The following is a 19,003-nucleotide window of genomic DNA, read 5'->3' as shown; positions in this document are numbered from 1 at the left end:
TATATGCGTTATACTATAATTAGTTTAATTTGTCAGGGTAGGTAGATAAAATTGCCACCCATATCCTGAATTACTGGGTGCTGACTATTCCCCACTGTGACCACTTTAGGAAAGACAAATAACAATAAATAGTGCTTCATTATTAACACCCTGCTGGTATAGAAGTTTGGCATTGCATCCATTTTCGAAATAAAGCAATAATATCCAACGTAATATTATCCAGTCGCATATAAATGTCTGTGTGGGTAGAAGGGTGCCTATAGGTTGTATGCAGTATCTCATATCTGCTATTGCAACACAAAATGAATATGACCAATTGTGTCTAGCTAATCAGTCATATACCAGAGTATATTTATAATTAGTATGCGCTAATAATTATAATAAATGCGTCCACTACAGTAAAGCAAGAAGGCGCTGTTCCTTACCACTGTAATTTGGCAGGTTGTGATGATCTTGGCCAGTTCTGCAGTTCAGCTCCACTTTGGAAAGCATATAAAGGGGGACCAATCTGTTATACAAATCTCTGGCTGCAGTAAGGAACCAACGTGCTGCCTTCTTCTCTCACACCCAGAGACACACCAAGGTTCACCATGTGTATTAGGCTTCAGTTTCCTATTTACACCTTCTGCCTCAATCCGTATTGGAGGAAAGGAGTTTAATGGATATGAGCAGCAACCAGTGCTTGCCTTGGCCCCGCCCACGCTTCGGGACATTTAAACAGCAGTGACAGCCGGTTTCCTATGGGTGTGGGCAGGGAGGGGGCTAGGCTGCTGCGCGGCTGCTGATTGGCTGTGATGCTGGCCAGTAGGGGACGATCTATATTACTCAGTTTGACTTGCGCCGCGGTTAACCCTCGATTCCCAGCTTCCTAGCGCAAAATCTGCGCTTGATTTGGTGCCTATAAAATAGGTTTGATTATGTTCAGCAGTATGAAAGGTGCTCTATGCGTGGTTGCACTTGCAATGCTAAGCTGCCCAGGTTTTTACTTGTAAAATACAGTTTAACAGATGCAGTGAACGCAAAGATGCAGCCAAATCTGTGCAACATACTGGGATGAAATAATACAGGGGTCAGGTTATGATGAGAGCACCTCTTCTGCATAAATAAATGTACATGGGTTTTGTGTTTAAAGGCGCTGGTAAATGAAAAACATTGACTAATGAAATAAAATGTAATTCTATCTTACTTACCAACATACATATATTACATTTTTTTTATTGGTATCAAATTTGTTTGCAAATGTAACAGCAAGTGAAAGCAATATCTGTCTGTCTCTCTTTGTCTCTGCACTCCTGGTTCTGACCCTTCAAACAAAGTAGTAGAATCTGTTATCTTTTCAGTGCATTGAATGCTTCTTCACAGGTCTGTCAGCAGGCTTTTACATTGTTCCAAAAGTCAAAACCACCAGAGAATAGCAAGGGGAAAGACAGACACTGCTTTCAATAGCAGTTACATCTACTAATCTTTTATACAACCTTTTTAACATTTTTAATGGCTGTGTATTGGACAATGGACTAGAATTGTGTTTTCTTTCATTAAACATCGTTTTATTTTAGGGTTTGCATTTGAAGGTATGAAAGGGGCCCACTATATTCACTTTCTGAATGCACTCACAGCTCAGAAAACTCAGAAAGCAGGCAAATAGTACTTTCATTTGTTCTAAATACAAAAAAATAATCCAGCACCATACAAAAAAAACTAAATATATAAAATCCTTGAACATTCCATTAAACGGCTGTAAAAACAGGTTGTTCGCGTTAAAGCGTTTCGGGTGTGATAGGTAACTTTATTACACAAAGTAGAAAGAACAGATGAAATATATTGCTTATCCGTATTATTATATTTCTCCGGTGTTTTATACATTTATGAGAAATGCAGACTAAAGCACAATTAGAGCATTACAAAGGTACAGGTTTGTATCATACCCAGTATTGTCCCACTAAATAACAATTGAGTCTCTCTCCTATCTCTATTTAATCTATCTATTTATCTATCTATCTATCTATCTATCTATCTATCTATCTATCTATCTATCTATCTATCTATCATCTATCTATCATCTACATCTATCTATCATCTATCTATCATCTATCTATATCTATCTATCTATCTATCTATCTATCTATCTATCTATCTATCTATCATCTATCTATCTATATCTATCTATATCTATCTATATCTATCTATCTCATCTATCTATCTATCTATCTATCTATCTATCTATATCTATCTCTATCTATCTATCTATCTATCTATCTATCATCTATCTATCTATCTATCTATCCATCAATCTATCTATCTATCTGTCTATCGTGTATAGTATAGTAAAGTTTTACAGTGTCTTTAGAGTGTCCCCATATGTGTGTTTGTGTGTACACATAAAATGTAAGATGAAGTAAACATGAATGTTTGTGTTACTGAATTAAATACATCCATGCCATTCCCCAGATATCGGTTTCTTTGTTATTCGTTATAGCCTTTTTAATTTAGTTTCTGTACTTTTTGTTTGCTATGAAGCTGATAAATTAGTACTGGACTTAAAACGCTTTCGGTGTATATTTTACAACAGATACTAGCTTCACAAGAAATATTGCACAATAACAGATCTATTTTTGTAGGTATTATACAGTTTTAGTCTGGTGCCAAGATTAAATCGTTGCGTTTATATATCCATAAATCAATATATACGGACTCACTTTATGTCCACAATCATATACACATACAGAATAGAATCGTTATAAATATATATATATAGAGAGAGAGAGAGCGAAATCTATCACATATAATCTCCCATAAATATGATGTGTGTGTCTGTATTTATGTGCGTGTTCGTTTTCTTTGCAGTCTGAAGAAAACACTGTAATAGTCCAAATGATAAATCCACTACTATAAAATCCCATTGCAGAAACGGCGGATCCAAACCTCTTATTCACGCCCAAATACAGTGCAAAAGAAATAACCATATGTGAGTTCTTTTATTTCTTTTCGCATACAATTACAAACAATGTATAGTCTTTAAATAGCCATTTAACTGTCATATGTGGTCGAAGAACAGAGGGGCTTTTAGGATTCATTTAAATCTAATTGAGCCCAAACGAAAATCTTTTATTTTAAAACTCTTGGCCCTTCTGTTGGTTGGTATTCTTTGCTTGCTCTGGCTTTCACTTCTCACACAATATGGCCAGGAAAATTTTATTCAGCTACAATCTGTACTATAATGAGATATAAAATACTCAAGCCCTGGGACTGATGGCGAATTTTTAATATGACAAAACAAGCTTTGAAAATAGATTTTTTTTTTTTTTTAAAAAAAAGGGTCGCTCGAGTAGACAGACCTTGTGGGAAGCTTTCAGAAAGCCACGTCTTTCTTGCTAAATCAGAGAGCAGAGCGCAAAAACATTTTATGATTTCAAGCTGTTCCGAATTTAAAACGATTAAACAAAAAAAAGAGACAAGGGTAGATAAAATGAAAAGAAACAGACAACTTCCTCAGTCCGCTGCCAGTACAGCCACAGGCTAAAACTCACAGCACTGAACTGCAGCCTCCCTACCATGCCCACTTATGGATTTCGTTTAAAACTGTTCTATCTTTTTGAAGAATTAAATCCCAGAACAAAAATGTAAAACTGGAATGTAAATGCTGGATGAAGTCGGAAAAGGTAAGGGCTTAAATTAGATAATATAACACTTGTTTTGTGAATATAAAATACATAGTTCATTTGTGAGTGTATATATATATATTATAGAAAAACAATTGTATACTTTTGCAATTGTTTTTTCATTTTAAAACACTGCTCTAGATTATTAGGAGCCATGAGGATAATATTAAAGTACAAATTTTGAGCTTAACTTGTATTCAAATGATAAAGATATTCGTTTGGCGCTGAATACATTGTAAATGCAGGTATTTACTTATTTTCCTAAAATGTAGAGGAATCTGTAATAAAATAACTTACCTTAAACAAAATCTCAAAATTCCACTTAGACGGTCATGGGAGCATCAAAATGAATCAGAAAGGATACAGAACTGAGAATAAAGCACACAAAGGGGCTCCAATGGGTAAACAAAATGAAGTTTGTGTTAGCAAACTGCAGGTGCAGAGTCTGGCAGATGTTGTGGGAGATCAGCTCTAAGGGAGGGATGAAATATTAAATTCCCAGAGCAATAGCTTGGACTGAATGGGATTTCTGGAAACATTTGCTGTGCCCTCCTAAATGTTTTGTTATCTCTCTCTTTTATTTCAGTTTGTTTATCACTTATTCACTCATGGTGATCTCCAAACTTGCATGGTCCAGGTTTTAGATTTATATATATAAATCTAATATATATATATATATTTGATTATTTTTTTTTAACCCATGGTGAAATTAAAAAAAAAAAAATCACAAAGAAAAAAAATAAATCAAGAAAAATATGGATGAATGTGAAATGTAACCTTTGACAGGTGATATATATACCCCCAAGAGGCAGCTTTACTAATTTTTGTGATCTATTTAAATAAAAAACAGTGTTAAAAAATCTATATTGTCAGCTCACTTGAATGCTTCATATGGGCTTGTCTTTAGTTGCTGAAGTTTTTTCTATTTATATCTTAATGATTTTTTTATTTGATAAATCTTGAAAATTCAAGTTTAAAAATGTTAAATATAATTGCCCCTATTTTTTAAAATTATGGGGAAAACGTCATCAAATTTTAATTATAAGTATTTGGCCAAATCCTGCAAAAAATGCTGACATATATCGGCAGGGTCTGTGCAGTTCTGGGTTGGCCCATGACCTGTATACATAGTAAACTGAACCATCATTAAAACTCACCCATGTTCTTTTCATTCCTATCGGATTTTGTAGAAGGGAATTTATCAGTGGGTGAACGTTTGAACTCACCTTTTGATAAATAAGCTTCTAAAAATTCCATAGGAATGAATAGAATGTGGGTGAGTTTTTATGTACAGGTATAGGACCCATTATCCAGAATGCTTGGGACCAAGGGTATTCCGGATAAAGGGTCTTTCCGTAATTTGGATCTCCATACCTTAAGTCTGCTAAAAAATCAATAAAACGTTAATTAACCCCAATAGGATTTTTTTGGCTCCAATAAGGATTAATTATATCTTAGTTGGGATCAATTACAAGGTACTGTTTTATTATTATAGAGAAAAGGGAATCATTTAACCATGAAATAAACCCAATAGGGCTGTTCTGCCCCCAATAAGGGGTAATTATATCTTAGTTGGGATCAAGTACAGGTACTGTTTTATTATTATAGAGAAAAGGGAATCATTTAACCATGAAATAAACCCAATAGGGCTGTTCTGCCCCCAATAAGGATTAATTATATCTTAGTTGGGATCAATTACAAGGTACTGTTTTATTATTACAGAGAAAAAGGAAATCCGTTTTAAAATTCTTAATTATTTGATTAAAATGGAGTCTATGGGAGATGGGCATTCCGTAATTCGGAGCTTTCTGGATAACGGTTTCCGGATAAGTTATCTGATACCTGTATTAAGCTCTAAACTCACATTTTGATCAATCTGCCCCTTAACTTGGCTGGCTAGACACCTAATAGAACTGGGGTGGGACCTTCTTGACTGACATCTGTTAGGACTCATTCACATCATTTGGGCTTTCTGTATATTTCTGCTGGATAAGGGCCAGATAAGAATTCCCCCTCCCCCCTACTGTTTAACTTTTTATCCTAAAATCCCTTCCAAGCATCCCAGATAACCATACCTTTACAGTCAAGGGTGCATATATATCAAAATGTGAGATAAGAGCTCACCACGGAAAGCTTCGCCCACTTTTTCTTCATTCCTATGGGTTTTTTAGAAGTGTATTTATCAAATAGTGAACTCACCCATTAATAGATACGCTTCTACATGTACCATAAAATAATAAATAGAAAGTGGGTGAATGTTTCTGTACTGAGCTTACATCTTACATATTGATAAATCTGCCCCTAAAGGTGACTAAATGAGTTAAGATCCACTCATTTGATGACCTCGCCAAAGGATTGGATCTTCAATCGATATGTCCACCTAAGGATAGAGGGATAATTACAGTGTCAGGGGCTGTCGGGCTGAGGACCACATAATTAGCTGGTACGGTCTCCAATCCAACAAGAGAATCATACCTGCTCAATCGATACCAGGATGATTTTCATCCAGATATCGATTGGTTGACCCATTGGGGACATGGGTAGATAAGCTGCCAACTCTGTCTAAAGGACTTAAATCTGCCCGTGGATGGCCACCTCAAGTATTAAATACTAACTTCCTCTCCACTAACATAGATGCATACAGTATATATATATACTGCATAGTAATATATTTATATTTGTATATTTGTATATAAATATACACCCTGCCCTAACACAAACATAGAGCAAATATGTACATGTTGTACAAAGCAGAGCATAACAGGAACATACCTGAGGAAGAGCATTGGTCGTGCTTGAAACGTTGGAATGTTCAAACCCCTGTGTGTGCGGCTCTCTTTCTATTTTATATATATATATATATATATATATATATATATATATATATATAATGTAAAACAGGCAGGCACCAAATCCTCATTAATATATGATATTCAGATGTGAGCACAATCTATAGAACTGCATTTTCTTTCATTAGAATTGTGTTGCCTTCAATTTTGCAGTGTTTCAAACCTATATGACATCAAGTTACAGTACTAAGATCTGTAGATAAGATGCACATATGTAGTAATATAAATACAAAATGTAGCAATGGGAATAGGAAGGTTTATTCAGTGGATGTTTCTCTCCCCCTTGTCCCCTCCCCTCTGGAAATGTTTCAAATGGGAAAAAATGACCTTCTGCCAATAGACTAAAAATTATACCTACAGGGTGAATATTCTCCTTGTCTTACCAAAGTTTGTGTCAGTGTCTCACATGAATTTGTATGGTGATGTTGCACATTTAATTTGAATCCTTATTGCACCATTGTGAGTGTAATGTGCTGATCTTTTGCTGGTTTAAATACTTAATACATAATTATGTCAGTGTATTTTCCCCTTATAGTAAAGAGTATTGATGAGTGAATTTATAATAATGAATTTATATATGAATTTATAATGGGTAAAATGTGCTGCTGAATTTACTCAATAAAGCATGTGGGATATTAGCATGCTTTCTCTTTATACAGGAATGGCTCCCTTAACCAGAAACCAGATATCCAGAAAGCTCCAAGGGTACATCTCCCATGGAGTCCATTTAAAGAAAATAATTTTTTAAAAAAAAAATATTATTGGTGGCTTAGGGTGATGTCCTATAGGGAAATTATCTGCTACTGAGGGCGACTAATCTCCCCAAAATTCGCAAAACGTGGGTGTCGTGCACTTATTATGCCACACACTACTTTTTTTACGCAACAGCAACAGCAACGCACACCAATTTTTTTTCGCTACAGTTTTGCAAAAGAATTCGCCAATGGCGAATTCCGCTGCAAATCCATGCCTGCCGAAAAAATTCACTCATCAATACTCTACTTAAATAGGCATATTCTCAATGTTTCACAGTCATGTAATTATGAAGTTAATTTGCCAAACTTTGTTGTACTCACATTTTAGTAAACTGCTAATGTCATATGGAATTTTAATTTCTGATTAAAGATTGTCAAAGCTGACATTTCGCACCTAGTAAATATGCTCCATAGATAAGGGGATTTTCCATAATTCGGATCTCCTAACTTAAGTCTACTATAAAAAATTATTTAAACAGTAATTAAACCCAATAGGACTGTTCTGCCCCCAATAAGGGGTAATTATATCTTAGTTGGGATCAAGTACAGGTACTGTTTTATTATTACAGAGAAAAGGGAATCATTTAACCATTAAATAAACCCAATAGGGCTGTTCTGCCCCCAATAAGGGGTAATTATATCTTAGTTGGGATCAAGTTCAGGTACTGTTTTATTATTACAGAGAAAATATATAAAAATGTGAATTATTTGATTAAAATAGGGTCTATGGGAGATGGCCTTTTCCATAATTCGAAACTTTCTGGATAATGGGTTTCGGGATAAGGTGTCTGGTACCTGTACATGATTTTATTTGACCATCTACATTTTACAGTTTACCAGTTTCTCTCTCCCTTGGCCCACTAGTAGTTTAAATTGGCCCTATTGGCATGTACCTTCCTGACAGAAATGTCAGAACTCACCTATAACAATTTAACTATTTACTGTTGCAATTTGATTTGGTATCAGCAGCCAATGGAATAATGTTATAATTTAGTGGCACGAGATGTGGCATTCAATATATGCTACAAAGAATAAAGGAAGAGAGGTGTGGAAAATGACGACTTATTGTACATGGGCAAATGGTCTCCCTAAGAAAATAATACTTTTTGCCAACCTGGTGGCAACAAACTGAACTTTTTTTTGCATTTTCCTCAGAAAAATACTGAAAAGAGACTATGCTAAATGAAGTGCAATATTTTCTTATTAGCCTTTATCTCTGATAATGCAAATTGTTTTGTGGCTAATTAAAAAAACTACAAGTAGATATAACCAATATTTGAGGCAGCCTCTGTGACTTTTGTAACAATGCAGCAGAAGCCATCTGACCTCCCACGTTGTTTCAGGAGTCAGAATTCACATGGAAAGGAGAAATACTGCCTTCAGTTGTGGTTACATTTACAAATAATTTAATTGGACATTTATTAATGAATGTATGCTAGGGAGTTGCTGGGAATTACAGTCTTTGTTTAGGCAAAGTGTATTTGGGTTTGAAACTCCTAAGTAAGGATCCATAGCTAGAGACTGTGAAAGTAGTGATGGTTTTACTGAATCATTTTGCTCTTGATAAATGTCTTTTTGGTAGCCTTTCTATACTGGATCTGAAGGTAGCGCTGCTGCAAATAGGGGCAGGTTTATTAAAATGTGTGTTTAATGATTAATACAAAAAAACTCACACACCTTCTTTTCATTCCTATGTGATTTTAGAAATGTATTTCTCAATGGACCGATTCGGCAGCTTATCGGCTCATGTAGGGGCAGGAACAAGGGGCCTGGCCTGAAATTGGCCAGGTATCGGTCGGGCAGGTTAAAAGATTTAGTCGGCTCGTTGATGAGGTCCCCGAACCGACTGCCCCATTGCTGCTATTATAATCCGATCGATTGGCCCCAGGGCCAAACGATCGAATTAGCCTACATGTTCCCCAATATCGCCCACCCGTAGGTGTATGGGCACCTTTTGATAAATGCGCTTCTAAAAATCCCATATGAAGGAATAGAGTGTGGGTGAGTTTTTATGTATTAAGCTTTAAACTCACATTTTGATAAATCTAACCCTACGTATATTCACCCCATTCAGAGTTATACACTACAGCTTCTGAACAGTTGTAATTTACCTAGGGATTTCCTTACAGCATTGGACTGGGGTGTACAGGGCCCCCAGTTGTAAGCTGATGCCACAATCTGCCCCCCCGCCCTTAAGTACCTAATGCTTTTCCATTGTGCCCATGATCAGGGAAGGCACATGATGACTGGGGCCCACCAAGTTTTTCCCAGTGTCCCACCAGCCCAGTCCAACTTTGAATTACTATTCTGTTAAGTGTCTGTCTCAAACACACCTTTAATCCTAAAGAAATTTCCAGCTAACAAACTTAAAGTGGCCATAAATGGGCCGATTTCAGCTGCCGATATTTGGCAGCTTTTCTGCCCATATATAGGCACCAATGATGGGCATCCCCGACCTGAATCTGACTTGAAATCGGCCAGATCTCGATCGAGCAGGTTTGATTTTTCAGTTGGATCAGGGACCACATCTGCTCGTTGACATGTTCCCCGAACCATCTGCCCCTATGCTCATCGTTTTCATTTGATAGTTTGGCGCTAGGGCCAAACAATCAAATTAGCCCGATATCGGCCACCCATAGGTGGGTATAGTGGGAGAAGATCTGCTTGCTTGGCAAGCTCGCCAAACGAGCGGATCTAACAGTGTATACCCACCTTTAATTCTGAACCAGTTCCAGAGTCACAAAGCTGACTCTTAAGCCTCTGAGTATAAAATTAGTGTAAAAGCAGCATAGAAACCCAGTTTCCAGATGCATTGTTAAGGCATAGTTTTCCATTGATATTAAATGCAATAAAGATACATTTTATTTAAAATTACACTGACGTTTTTATGCAAAATCTTCAAGTAATATATAATAACTAATGGTATCTATGAATTGTATGATAGTGTAGACAGATTATCAGACAACTGCATTGTGTAATATACATTCCTTTCTTCATATATGTATTGCTCATAAATATAGAGATATGGGTTCTCTTATCTAGAATGCTTGGGACCTGGGCTTTTTTCCAGATAAGGGGTTTTTGGGTCACCATTCCTTAAGGCTAGTAATGGGATTCCAGCTATTTATATTATACCTGTACACATTGTGCGCACTCAGCACAAATGCAGAATCCTATGCAGAAAGCAATACAGAATAAGAGGTAATGGCACAATCTAATAAGATGAGGTGAGGTAGCAATAATATATCCGCCTACGCTTTACCATGATACATGATAGTAGAATATTCAATGTCTCAATTTAGTTCAGTAGCCACATAACCTCACAAGGCCACATACTCTGCAGATCACAGGGTTTAGAGGCCATTCATCTCTGTTTATGGTATTGTGCTGGGCATGGCAATACAGAGGGTTATATTAAAGAATAAACCAAGCATATGCTTTAGAAAATACATAGTAGAGCCAAAGAACAACATAGGGAAAACATCAAATGTGACAAAGAATTTTTTTGCAATGAGGGTGATAACCAAAAATTCATACAGACCAGGGATGACTTCTATGTAGTTGGACAGCTTGAATATTTTGCAAAATATGGACAGCCAAATCCTGTTTTGTAAAAGGTAAAAGGCATTTCTTAGTAGCTTAATGCACAGAATAGCTTAATGCCCTTAATGTATTGATAATGGAAGAGTGCAGAGGGCCTCTTTTCTTTGTCTATATGAATTTTGTGGCCAAACCCTCATTGCATCCCCACCTAAAGGTTTAAAGTTTAGTAGCGAGCACAACTTTCCCCTTTTGCTGTGGTTAATACAGGACAGTGCCTGGCTCCTTGCTATAGCTTGAATATATATGTCCCCTTTAAGACCTGTTGAGTGCTATACATACCTAGTGTATATTTTATAAGCACCCAGGCACTTGTTTTTTAAGTGTAGAGTGCTCCTTCCAGGATGTTTATATATAAACACAAACATACAGTATATATAAAACAAGTCCTAAAAGTAGATGAAGAAAAGCTAGTTAAATAAATGAAACAAAACTTATTATAATTGGTCATGTATCTATTGATAAAAATGATCCAATAACAAGTATGCATGTGGTAAAAGTAATTGAATTGTGCTCTCAGTATTTGGCATGACCCTCTAGTGCAGCAATAACTACAACTAAATGGTTGCGGTAACTGTTGATCGGTCCTGCCCATCAACTCAGAGGAATTTTAACCCATTCCTCTATATAGAACAGCTTCAGCTCTTGGATATTTGTGGGTCTCCTTATATGAACCACTCACTCGCTTTAGGCCTTTTCACAGCATTTTAGTTGAATTAAGGTCAGGGCTTGGACTTGGCCATTCAAGAACATTCACTTTATTCTTCTGAAATCATTCTTTTGCAGAACAACTTGTGTGTTTAGGATTGTTATCTTGTTGCATGACCCACTGTCTTTTGAGATTCAGCTCATGGACAGATTTTCCTTTAGAATTCTCTAAAGGCCCAGATGTCCAGGCCCAGATGCAGCAAAACAGGCCCAAGCCAGAGTACTCCCACTACCATGTTTCACATATAGGATAAGGTTCTTATGCTGGAATGCAGTGGGTTTTTTTCCCTCCTGATATAACGCCCCTTATTTAAGCCAAAAAGTTTTATTTTGGCTTCATCTGTTCACAAAATTTTCTTTCAGTATCCTTCTGGTTTATCCACATGGTCTTTAGCAAACTGTAGGCCTGGGGTCCTTAACCTTTCTCACTTGTGAGCTACAATCAAATGTAAAAAGACTTGGAGAGCAACACAAGCATCATAAAAGTTCATGGAGGTGCCAAATAAGGGCTAAGATTGGCTATTAGGTAGCCTCTATGCACACTATCAGCTTACAGGGGCTTTATTTGGTAGTTAATCTCGTTTTTATTCAACCAAAACTTGCCACCAAGTCAGGAATTCAAAAATAACTACCTGGTTTGGGGGCACTGAGAGCAACATCCAAGGGGTTGGTGAGTAACATGTTGCTCACAAGCCACTAGTTGGGGATCACTTCTTTAGACAGTCAGCAATATTTTTGGGGTAGAGCAGGGGCTTTCTCCTTGCTACCCTGCCTTACACACCATTGCTGTTCAGTGTTCTTCTAATGGTGGACTCATGAACATCAACAATTGCCAATGTGAGACAGCCCTTTAGTTGCTTAGAAGTTAACCTGGGTTCCTTTGTAACCACATGGACTATTAGACACCTTGCAGTTGGAGTTATCTTTAATGGTCGACCACTTCTGGGTAGGGTAACAACGGTCTTGAATTTCCTCTATTTGTGCATAATCTGTCTGGCTGTTGATTGGTGGAGTCCAAACTCTTTAGATTTAGGGGCACATTTACTAATCCGCGAACGTCCGAAAAGCGTCCGAATGCGTTTTTTTTTTAATGATCGGTATTTTGCGATTTTTTTGTAAATTGTCACGACTTTTTCGTAGCCGTTACGACTTGCGCGAATTGTCGCGACTTTTCCGTAGCCGTCGCGTTGAGTACGAAAGTTTCGGATTCATTCAAGCTTCAGTATCGTGACTTTCCTTTGGCCAGGTTGGAGCTGCAGAGTGCCATTGAGTCCTATGGGAGACTTTCCTTGGGCCGGGTTGGAGCTGCAGAGTGCTATTGAGCCCTATGGGAGACTTTCCTTGGGCCAGGTTGGAGCTGCAGAGTGCCATTGAGCCCTGTGGGAGACTTTCCTTGGGCCGGGTTGGAGCTGCAGAGTGCCATTGAGCCCTATGGGAGACTTTCCTTGGGCCGGGTTGGAGCTGCAGAGTGCCATTGAGCCCTATGGGAGACTTTCCTTGGGCCAGGTTGGAGCTGCAGAGTGCCATTGAGCCCTATGGGAGACTTTCCTTGGGCCAGGTTGGAGCTGCAGAGTGCCATTGAGCCCTATGGGAGACTTTCCTTGGGCCAGGTTGGAGCTGCAGAGTGCCATTGAGCCCTATGGGAGACTTTCCTTGGGCCAGGTTGGAGCTGCAGAGTGCCATTGAGCCCTATGGGAGACTTTCCTTGGGCCGGGTTGGAGCTGCAGAGTGCCATTGAGCCCTATGGGAGACTTTCCTTGGGCCGGGTTGGAGCTGCAGAGTGCCATTGAGTCCTATGGGAGGCTTCCAAAATCATGCAAAGTCTGAAAGGTTTGCCCGCCGTTTACGAGCGCTCAATACGAAAAAGTCGCGACAATTTACGCAAGTCGTAACGGCTACGAAAAAGTCGCAACAATTTACGAAAAAGTTGTAACGGCGACGAAAAAAAACGCAAAAAATACGAAAAAGTCGCAAAATGTTCGTTTCCAATCCAAATTTTTCCCATTTGGATTCGTGGATTAGTAAATGTGCCTCATAGTCTTGTAACCTTTTCCAGCTTTATGGGCATCAGCAACTTTTTTTTTCTGAGGTCCTTGAGCCATGATACAAATCCACAAATGTGTTGTATGTGTGATTAGGCTTTGCTGGTACCCTGTTCTTTAAATAAAACAGGGTCACTCACACTGATTTCACCTTCAAATTATATAATAATCCTATGGATTCAGTTACTTTTGCCACACGCAAATATGTAATTGGATCATAGGTTTTCTTCATCTACTTTTAGGACTTGTTCTAAAATCAGATAATGTTTTACGTCAAATATAAAAATATAGAAAATTTTAAAGGGTACACAAACTTTCGAGAACCACTGTATATAACGAAGAAATATGTTTAATTGTAAGTGTGTGTTTGTAAGTCTGTGTTTCCTGAATAGTTGTTATTAAAGATGGCAAAGTATTGAGCACATTGTGTTCACAGAACATTCTCTTTCTGCATGTTTGCATTTACATGAATAGGAATGAGCTAACTCGTTGCCTTGGCGGAGACATTCTCCGTTGGGTTTCAGTATAGCAGCCTCATCTACTTAGGCTAACTATTTTATCAAAGACAATGGAGAAATTCTTTATGGAAGCAATTACTATGGAAGCTCCATTTATGAGGACTAATGCAAACATATTAATAAGAGATGATCTGACCACGTGTTTACTGTAAATTTTCTGGGAAATAAATGCAAGATAAAGAAACAAAAAAAAGACCCATTCACTTTAGAGCACTAACTGTTCCTATGCTAATGAGTAGGATTGTATGTTGCAAGTATGGAATTCTATTGTCAAGAAAGTGCTGAAACACAACATTGCCATCTCCCAAGCACCCAACAATGCAAATAGTGAACTAATAATCCATTTGGATCACAACAATTGTAAGGAAAAAAAATGTATATTTGTGCAAAAAGCATTATAAAACATAAGCTAGAGTACCATTTGGAAGCATGTTTATACCAATAAATAAATTAAATGCATATCTATTGCATTATTCATGTTTAAATGTTTTATTAGCATTAAAGGTGTCCTGCTCCAATTAGAACAAAAGGATGTATGGAACTGCCCCCATCGGTCGCATGAAACATCGTCAGATCCGCCACTAACCGTTCAGGGCTGAAACAGCAGATAAGGAGGTAGAAACAATAGGATTTCTACCTCCTTCTGCCGATTCAGCCCTGACGGCAGATTTTGGTCAGGCGCCTTCTATGGCGCCCGATCAAAATTTTCTAACCTGGCCGATCGGCGAGTCGACCGATTTCAGGAGCCTCCTGCGATATCGGTCGACTCGCCGACATGCCATACACGCACCGAATATCGGTGCGTGTATGGCCAGCTTTACGCTCAATGGGAATCATGGGAAAACACCAGGTTATTGAAAAATTAAATTTGCTGCTGTTTTTTCATCTTCCTCTGGACCAAGTGATGGGGAGATTTTTGGAAGTTTTGACTCTTGATGGCAAAGAAAATTGGTGCAAAAAAACACTGGCTCTAATTTTTAATTTTGATTTATCAAAGAATTCAAATAATAACATTTGGCAGTTAATAACCTGCCGAGTCAATGCAATGTGTATTTTCAACTTTCAAACCATTTTAGCTTTTGCAATTTAAAAAAAACAAATCTACTGACTCAATATAGACCTATGGTTCAAGGCGATTTTTGTTTGCTGAAAAGTTTTTTCCCCCACAAATGAACATGATCAGCTTCTTCCTGCTTAGGCTTTTTCGTAATTATACTACCGATTGTGAAAAAAAGAAATAGCGATTGTGATTTATCTCAGTCAAGTTCTTTTTCTCAGGTTTTTCACAATCCTATTTGCAAAAAAACCCCCAAAATTGTACATTGATAAATGGGCCTTCCCATCTTAGAGCAAATATTTTAAAAAGATTGAGTGTCAAAGGCCATCACAAATATTACCATCACAACTGATCAAATCCTTCATTAAGCTTAAGGAACAGTGTACAGTCTATACAGGTATAGAACCCGTTATCCAGAATGCTACTAAAATATCAATAAAGCATTATTTAAACCCAATAGGATTGTTTTGTATCCCATAAAGATTATTGTGGGGATTATCTTAGTTGGGATCAATTACAAGGTACTGTTTTATTATTACAGAGAAAAAGGAAATCAGTTTTAAAATTTTGCATTATTTCATTAAAATGGAGTCTATGGGAGATGGCTTTCTGTAATTTGGAGCTTTCTGGATAATGGATTTCCAGATAAGGGATCCCATACATGTACTGACATTTTTCTAAAAATAAAACTAAAAATATATCCTTTCCTTTCTTTAATTTTCTTTTCTTTTTTATTAAAGAATTTGTATTTTCTTGGTTTCTTACCAAGAATTACAGAAGCTCTGTAATTACCAAGTTTTATAGGGGAAGGAAAATTAGGCACCCCCCCCCCCCAATGAATAAATTCACTTATCTGATACCCCAGACTGGTGCCTCCTGTTTGCAAAAAATTGCACCTGCTTGGGGTACTTCTGTGTGAACATCACAGAATGATCTTCTTGGCGGGTGTATATGTGCAGTGAAACGCCATACAAGGGCCGGAAATAGGGGTAGGCAAAAAGGGGCAACAATTGGGGGGCGCCAAGTAGGAACCTCTCCTGCCTACCCCTAGCTGTGCTCCCTTCTCATTGCCCCCGCCGGTTGTTGTTATGTGGTGGAGGCAATGAGGTGGCCAACTGGGTTGCCTAGGGCACCAGGTTGGCTTGGACCGCCCCTGAGCCATACACTGGGGTAACAAAAGGAAGAAGAATACAAATCGCTCTGTGGTACCCCAGGCAGTGTAGTTTTTTGCTAACAAGTCTGGGGTATCAAGTAAGTTATTATAATAATTGGGGGTGCCTAACATTTGGTACCTCCAGTTATTTTAACTTTGCTTCTCCTTTATTTGCGTTAATGAGCTCTATATAAACATCCCCCATTTGTTGTGGCTATTGTGGCTTACAGAAAAGCAGTGGGTTTATGTGTGCATTGGAAATCTGATAAACTACCTTTCAAGGAACAGGAAGTCAAAAACATGGAGTAGTTCGGATTCTCTGTTTGCTTTGTTTGGTTGAAGAAAAAACAGAAAGCATTGATATGTGAGCTGAAAACAATAGACAATAAGTATGTTCAGCAAAAGCCCTGTTTATTGAACTAATGTGAAACACAGTATTCTGTCTGAAATTTGCATTGTTAGAGGGATATTATCATCAAAATAACCCAAGGCCAGACCAGATACAGTAAATGAAGTTTATTAAGTGTGTATGGCTCATGATCTATTGAATCATTGAACTAATGTAATAACATTATTTTTTTCAAATTTTATTCTGGAATGCTCCAAATACATTGCTTTTGACAAATAACATTGTGGGCATTTTTAGACTGGAAATTTCCAGGTTATATGGGATATTATACCACTGTCTGCTAATAAACATTGCTGAAATCAGTAGATATTTTCCTATTTTAAGACCCACGATTTAAAAATTGCTTTAAGATGAGGAAATACCCCATTTATTGATTAGAGCCCAATAGGTCTATACATCTGGGAAAAAATATCTTTTCAGATGTAGTGAATAATGTCCCACCATTGTAAGGGGTCTTTAATGTTGAAAAAAAATCATTTAAACATGAATTAAGCCCACTAAGGTTGTTTTGCCTCTAATAAGGATTAATTATATCTTAGTTGGGATCAAGTACAGGTACTGTTTTATTATTACAGAGAAAAGGGAATCATTTAACCATTAAATAAACCCAATAGGGCTGTTCTGCCCCCAATAAGGGGTAATTATATCTTAGTTGGGATCAAGTACAGGTACTGTTTTATTATTACAGAGAAAAGGGAATCATTTAACCATTAAATAAACCCAATAGGGCTGTTCTGCCCCCAATAAGGGGTAATTATATCTTAGTTGGGATCAAGTACAGGTACTATTTTATTATTACAGAGAAAAGGGAATCATTTAACCATTAAATAAACCCAATAGGGCTGTTCTGCCCCCAATAAGGGGTAATTATATCTTAGTTGGGATCAAGTACAGGTACTGTTTTATTATTACAGAGAAAACTGAAATCCTAAATTTTTAAAATGTTAAATATTTTATTAACATAGAGTCTATGGAATATGGACTTCCCTTCATTTTTTTCTGGATTGTGGGATTTCAGATAACAGATCCCATAGCTATATATTATAAGTGACTGAGGAGTTCCATGACCATGTAAAAGCACAAGCCCAAGTGCTTTTATAAAGGTCATGAAACTCCAAAGTGATGTCTAATATCCTCATATTTTACAACAGGGGGTACATCATTATAATGCACAAGTTTAAGTGAGTCATGTGATAGAAATGTCATCAATAAGCACCAATTATAACTGATGACATCACTAAGCTCATACGGAATGAATTTACAGGATAATCGTGGCTCTTGTTTATTATATAGTTATACAGCTATGGGACCTGTTATCCAGAATGCTATGGGTTTTCCGGATAAGGGATCTTTCCATACTTTGGATCTCTATCTGCTAAAAATCATTTAAATATTGAATAAACCCAATAGGATTGTTTTGCCTCCAATAAGGATTAATTATATCTCAGCTGGGATCAAGTACAGGTACTGTTTTATTATTACAGAGAAAAGGGAATCATTTAACCATTAAATAAACCCAATAGGGCTGTTCTGACCCCAATAAGGGGTAATTATATCTTAGTTGGGATCAAGTACAGGTACTGTTTTATTATTACAGAGAAAAGGGAATCATTTAACCATTAAATAAACCCAATAGGGCTGGTCTGCCCCCAATAAGGGGTAATTATATCTTAGTTGGGATCAAGTACAGGTACTGTTTTATTATTACAGAGAAAAGGGAATCATTTAACCATTAAATAAACCCAATAGGGCTGGTCTGCCCCCAATAAGGGGTAATTATATCTTAGTTGGGATCAAGTACAGGTACTGTTTTATTATTACAGAGAAAAGGGAATCATTTAACCATTAAATAAACCCAATAGGGCTGGTCTGTCCCCAATAAGGGGTAATTATATCTTAGTTGGGATCAAGTACAGGTACTGTTTTATTATTACAGAGAAAAGGGAATCATTTAACCATTAAATAAACCCAATAGGGCTGTTCTGCCCCCAATAAGGGGTAATTATATCTTAGTTGGGATCAAGTACAGGTACTGTTTTATTAGTACAGAGAAAAAGGAAATCATTTTTAAAAATTAGAATTATTTGCTTATAATAGAGTCTATGGGAGATGGCCATTCCATAATTTGGAACTTTCTGGATAACGGGTTTCTGGATAAGGGATCCCATACCTGTAATATAATTGCCTTAACCAGAATATGGACTTTTTGTACCATTTTTGCACCATTGAAGAAGATAAGACAGGAATGCAGGT

The 19,003-nt window shown here is 37.2% G+C and overlaps 1 protein-coding gene and 1 long non-coding RNA gene across 3 annotated transcripts in view; one reads left to right on the top strand and one right to left on the bottom strand.

Annotated features, from left to right (window-relative positions):
* LOC116406769 overlaps window positions 1–19,003 on the top strand; it is a 79,719-nt gene that overhangs the window by 40,748 nt on the left and 19,968 nt on the right. The gene's annotated exons all lie outside the window — the stretch shown is intronic.
* The window catches only part of nr5a1 (nuclear receptor subfamily 5 group A member 1), a 116,684-nt gene that overhangs the window by 85,683 nt on the left and 11,998 nt on the right, over window positions 1–19,003 (bottom strand). Inside the window, exon 1 of one of the 2 annotated variants that reach the window (XM_031890257.1) lies at window positions 426–621. The exons of the other annotated variant lie outside the window; for it this stretch is intronic. Coding sequence (XP_031746117.1) covers window positions 426–492 — 67 coding nt within the window. The 5' untranslated portion in view covers window positions 493–621. Of the gene's footprint in view, window positions 1–425; window positions 622–19,003 lie in introns of those variants that run through there. 2 annotated transcript variants of the gene reach the window in all.

This window comes from Xenopus tropicalis, chromosome 8 (genome assembly GCF_000004195.4).
Source record: "Xenopus tropicalis strain Nigerian chromosome 8, UCB_Xtro_10.0, whole genome shotgun sequence".
Lineage (NCBI taxonomy): Eukaryota > Metazoa > Chordata > Amphibia > Anura > Pipidae > Xenopus > Xenopus tropicalis.
The sequence above is the reverse complement of the archived record's forward strand: the minus strand, read 5'-3'. Positions and strand labels throughout refer to the sequence as shown.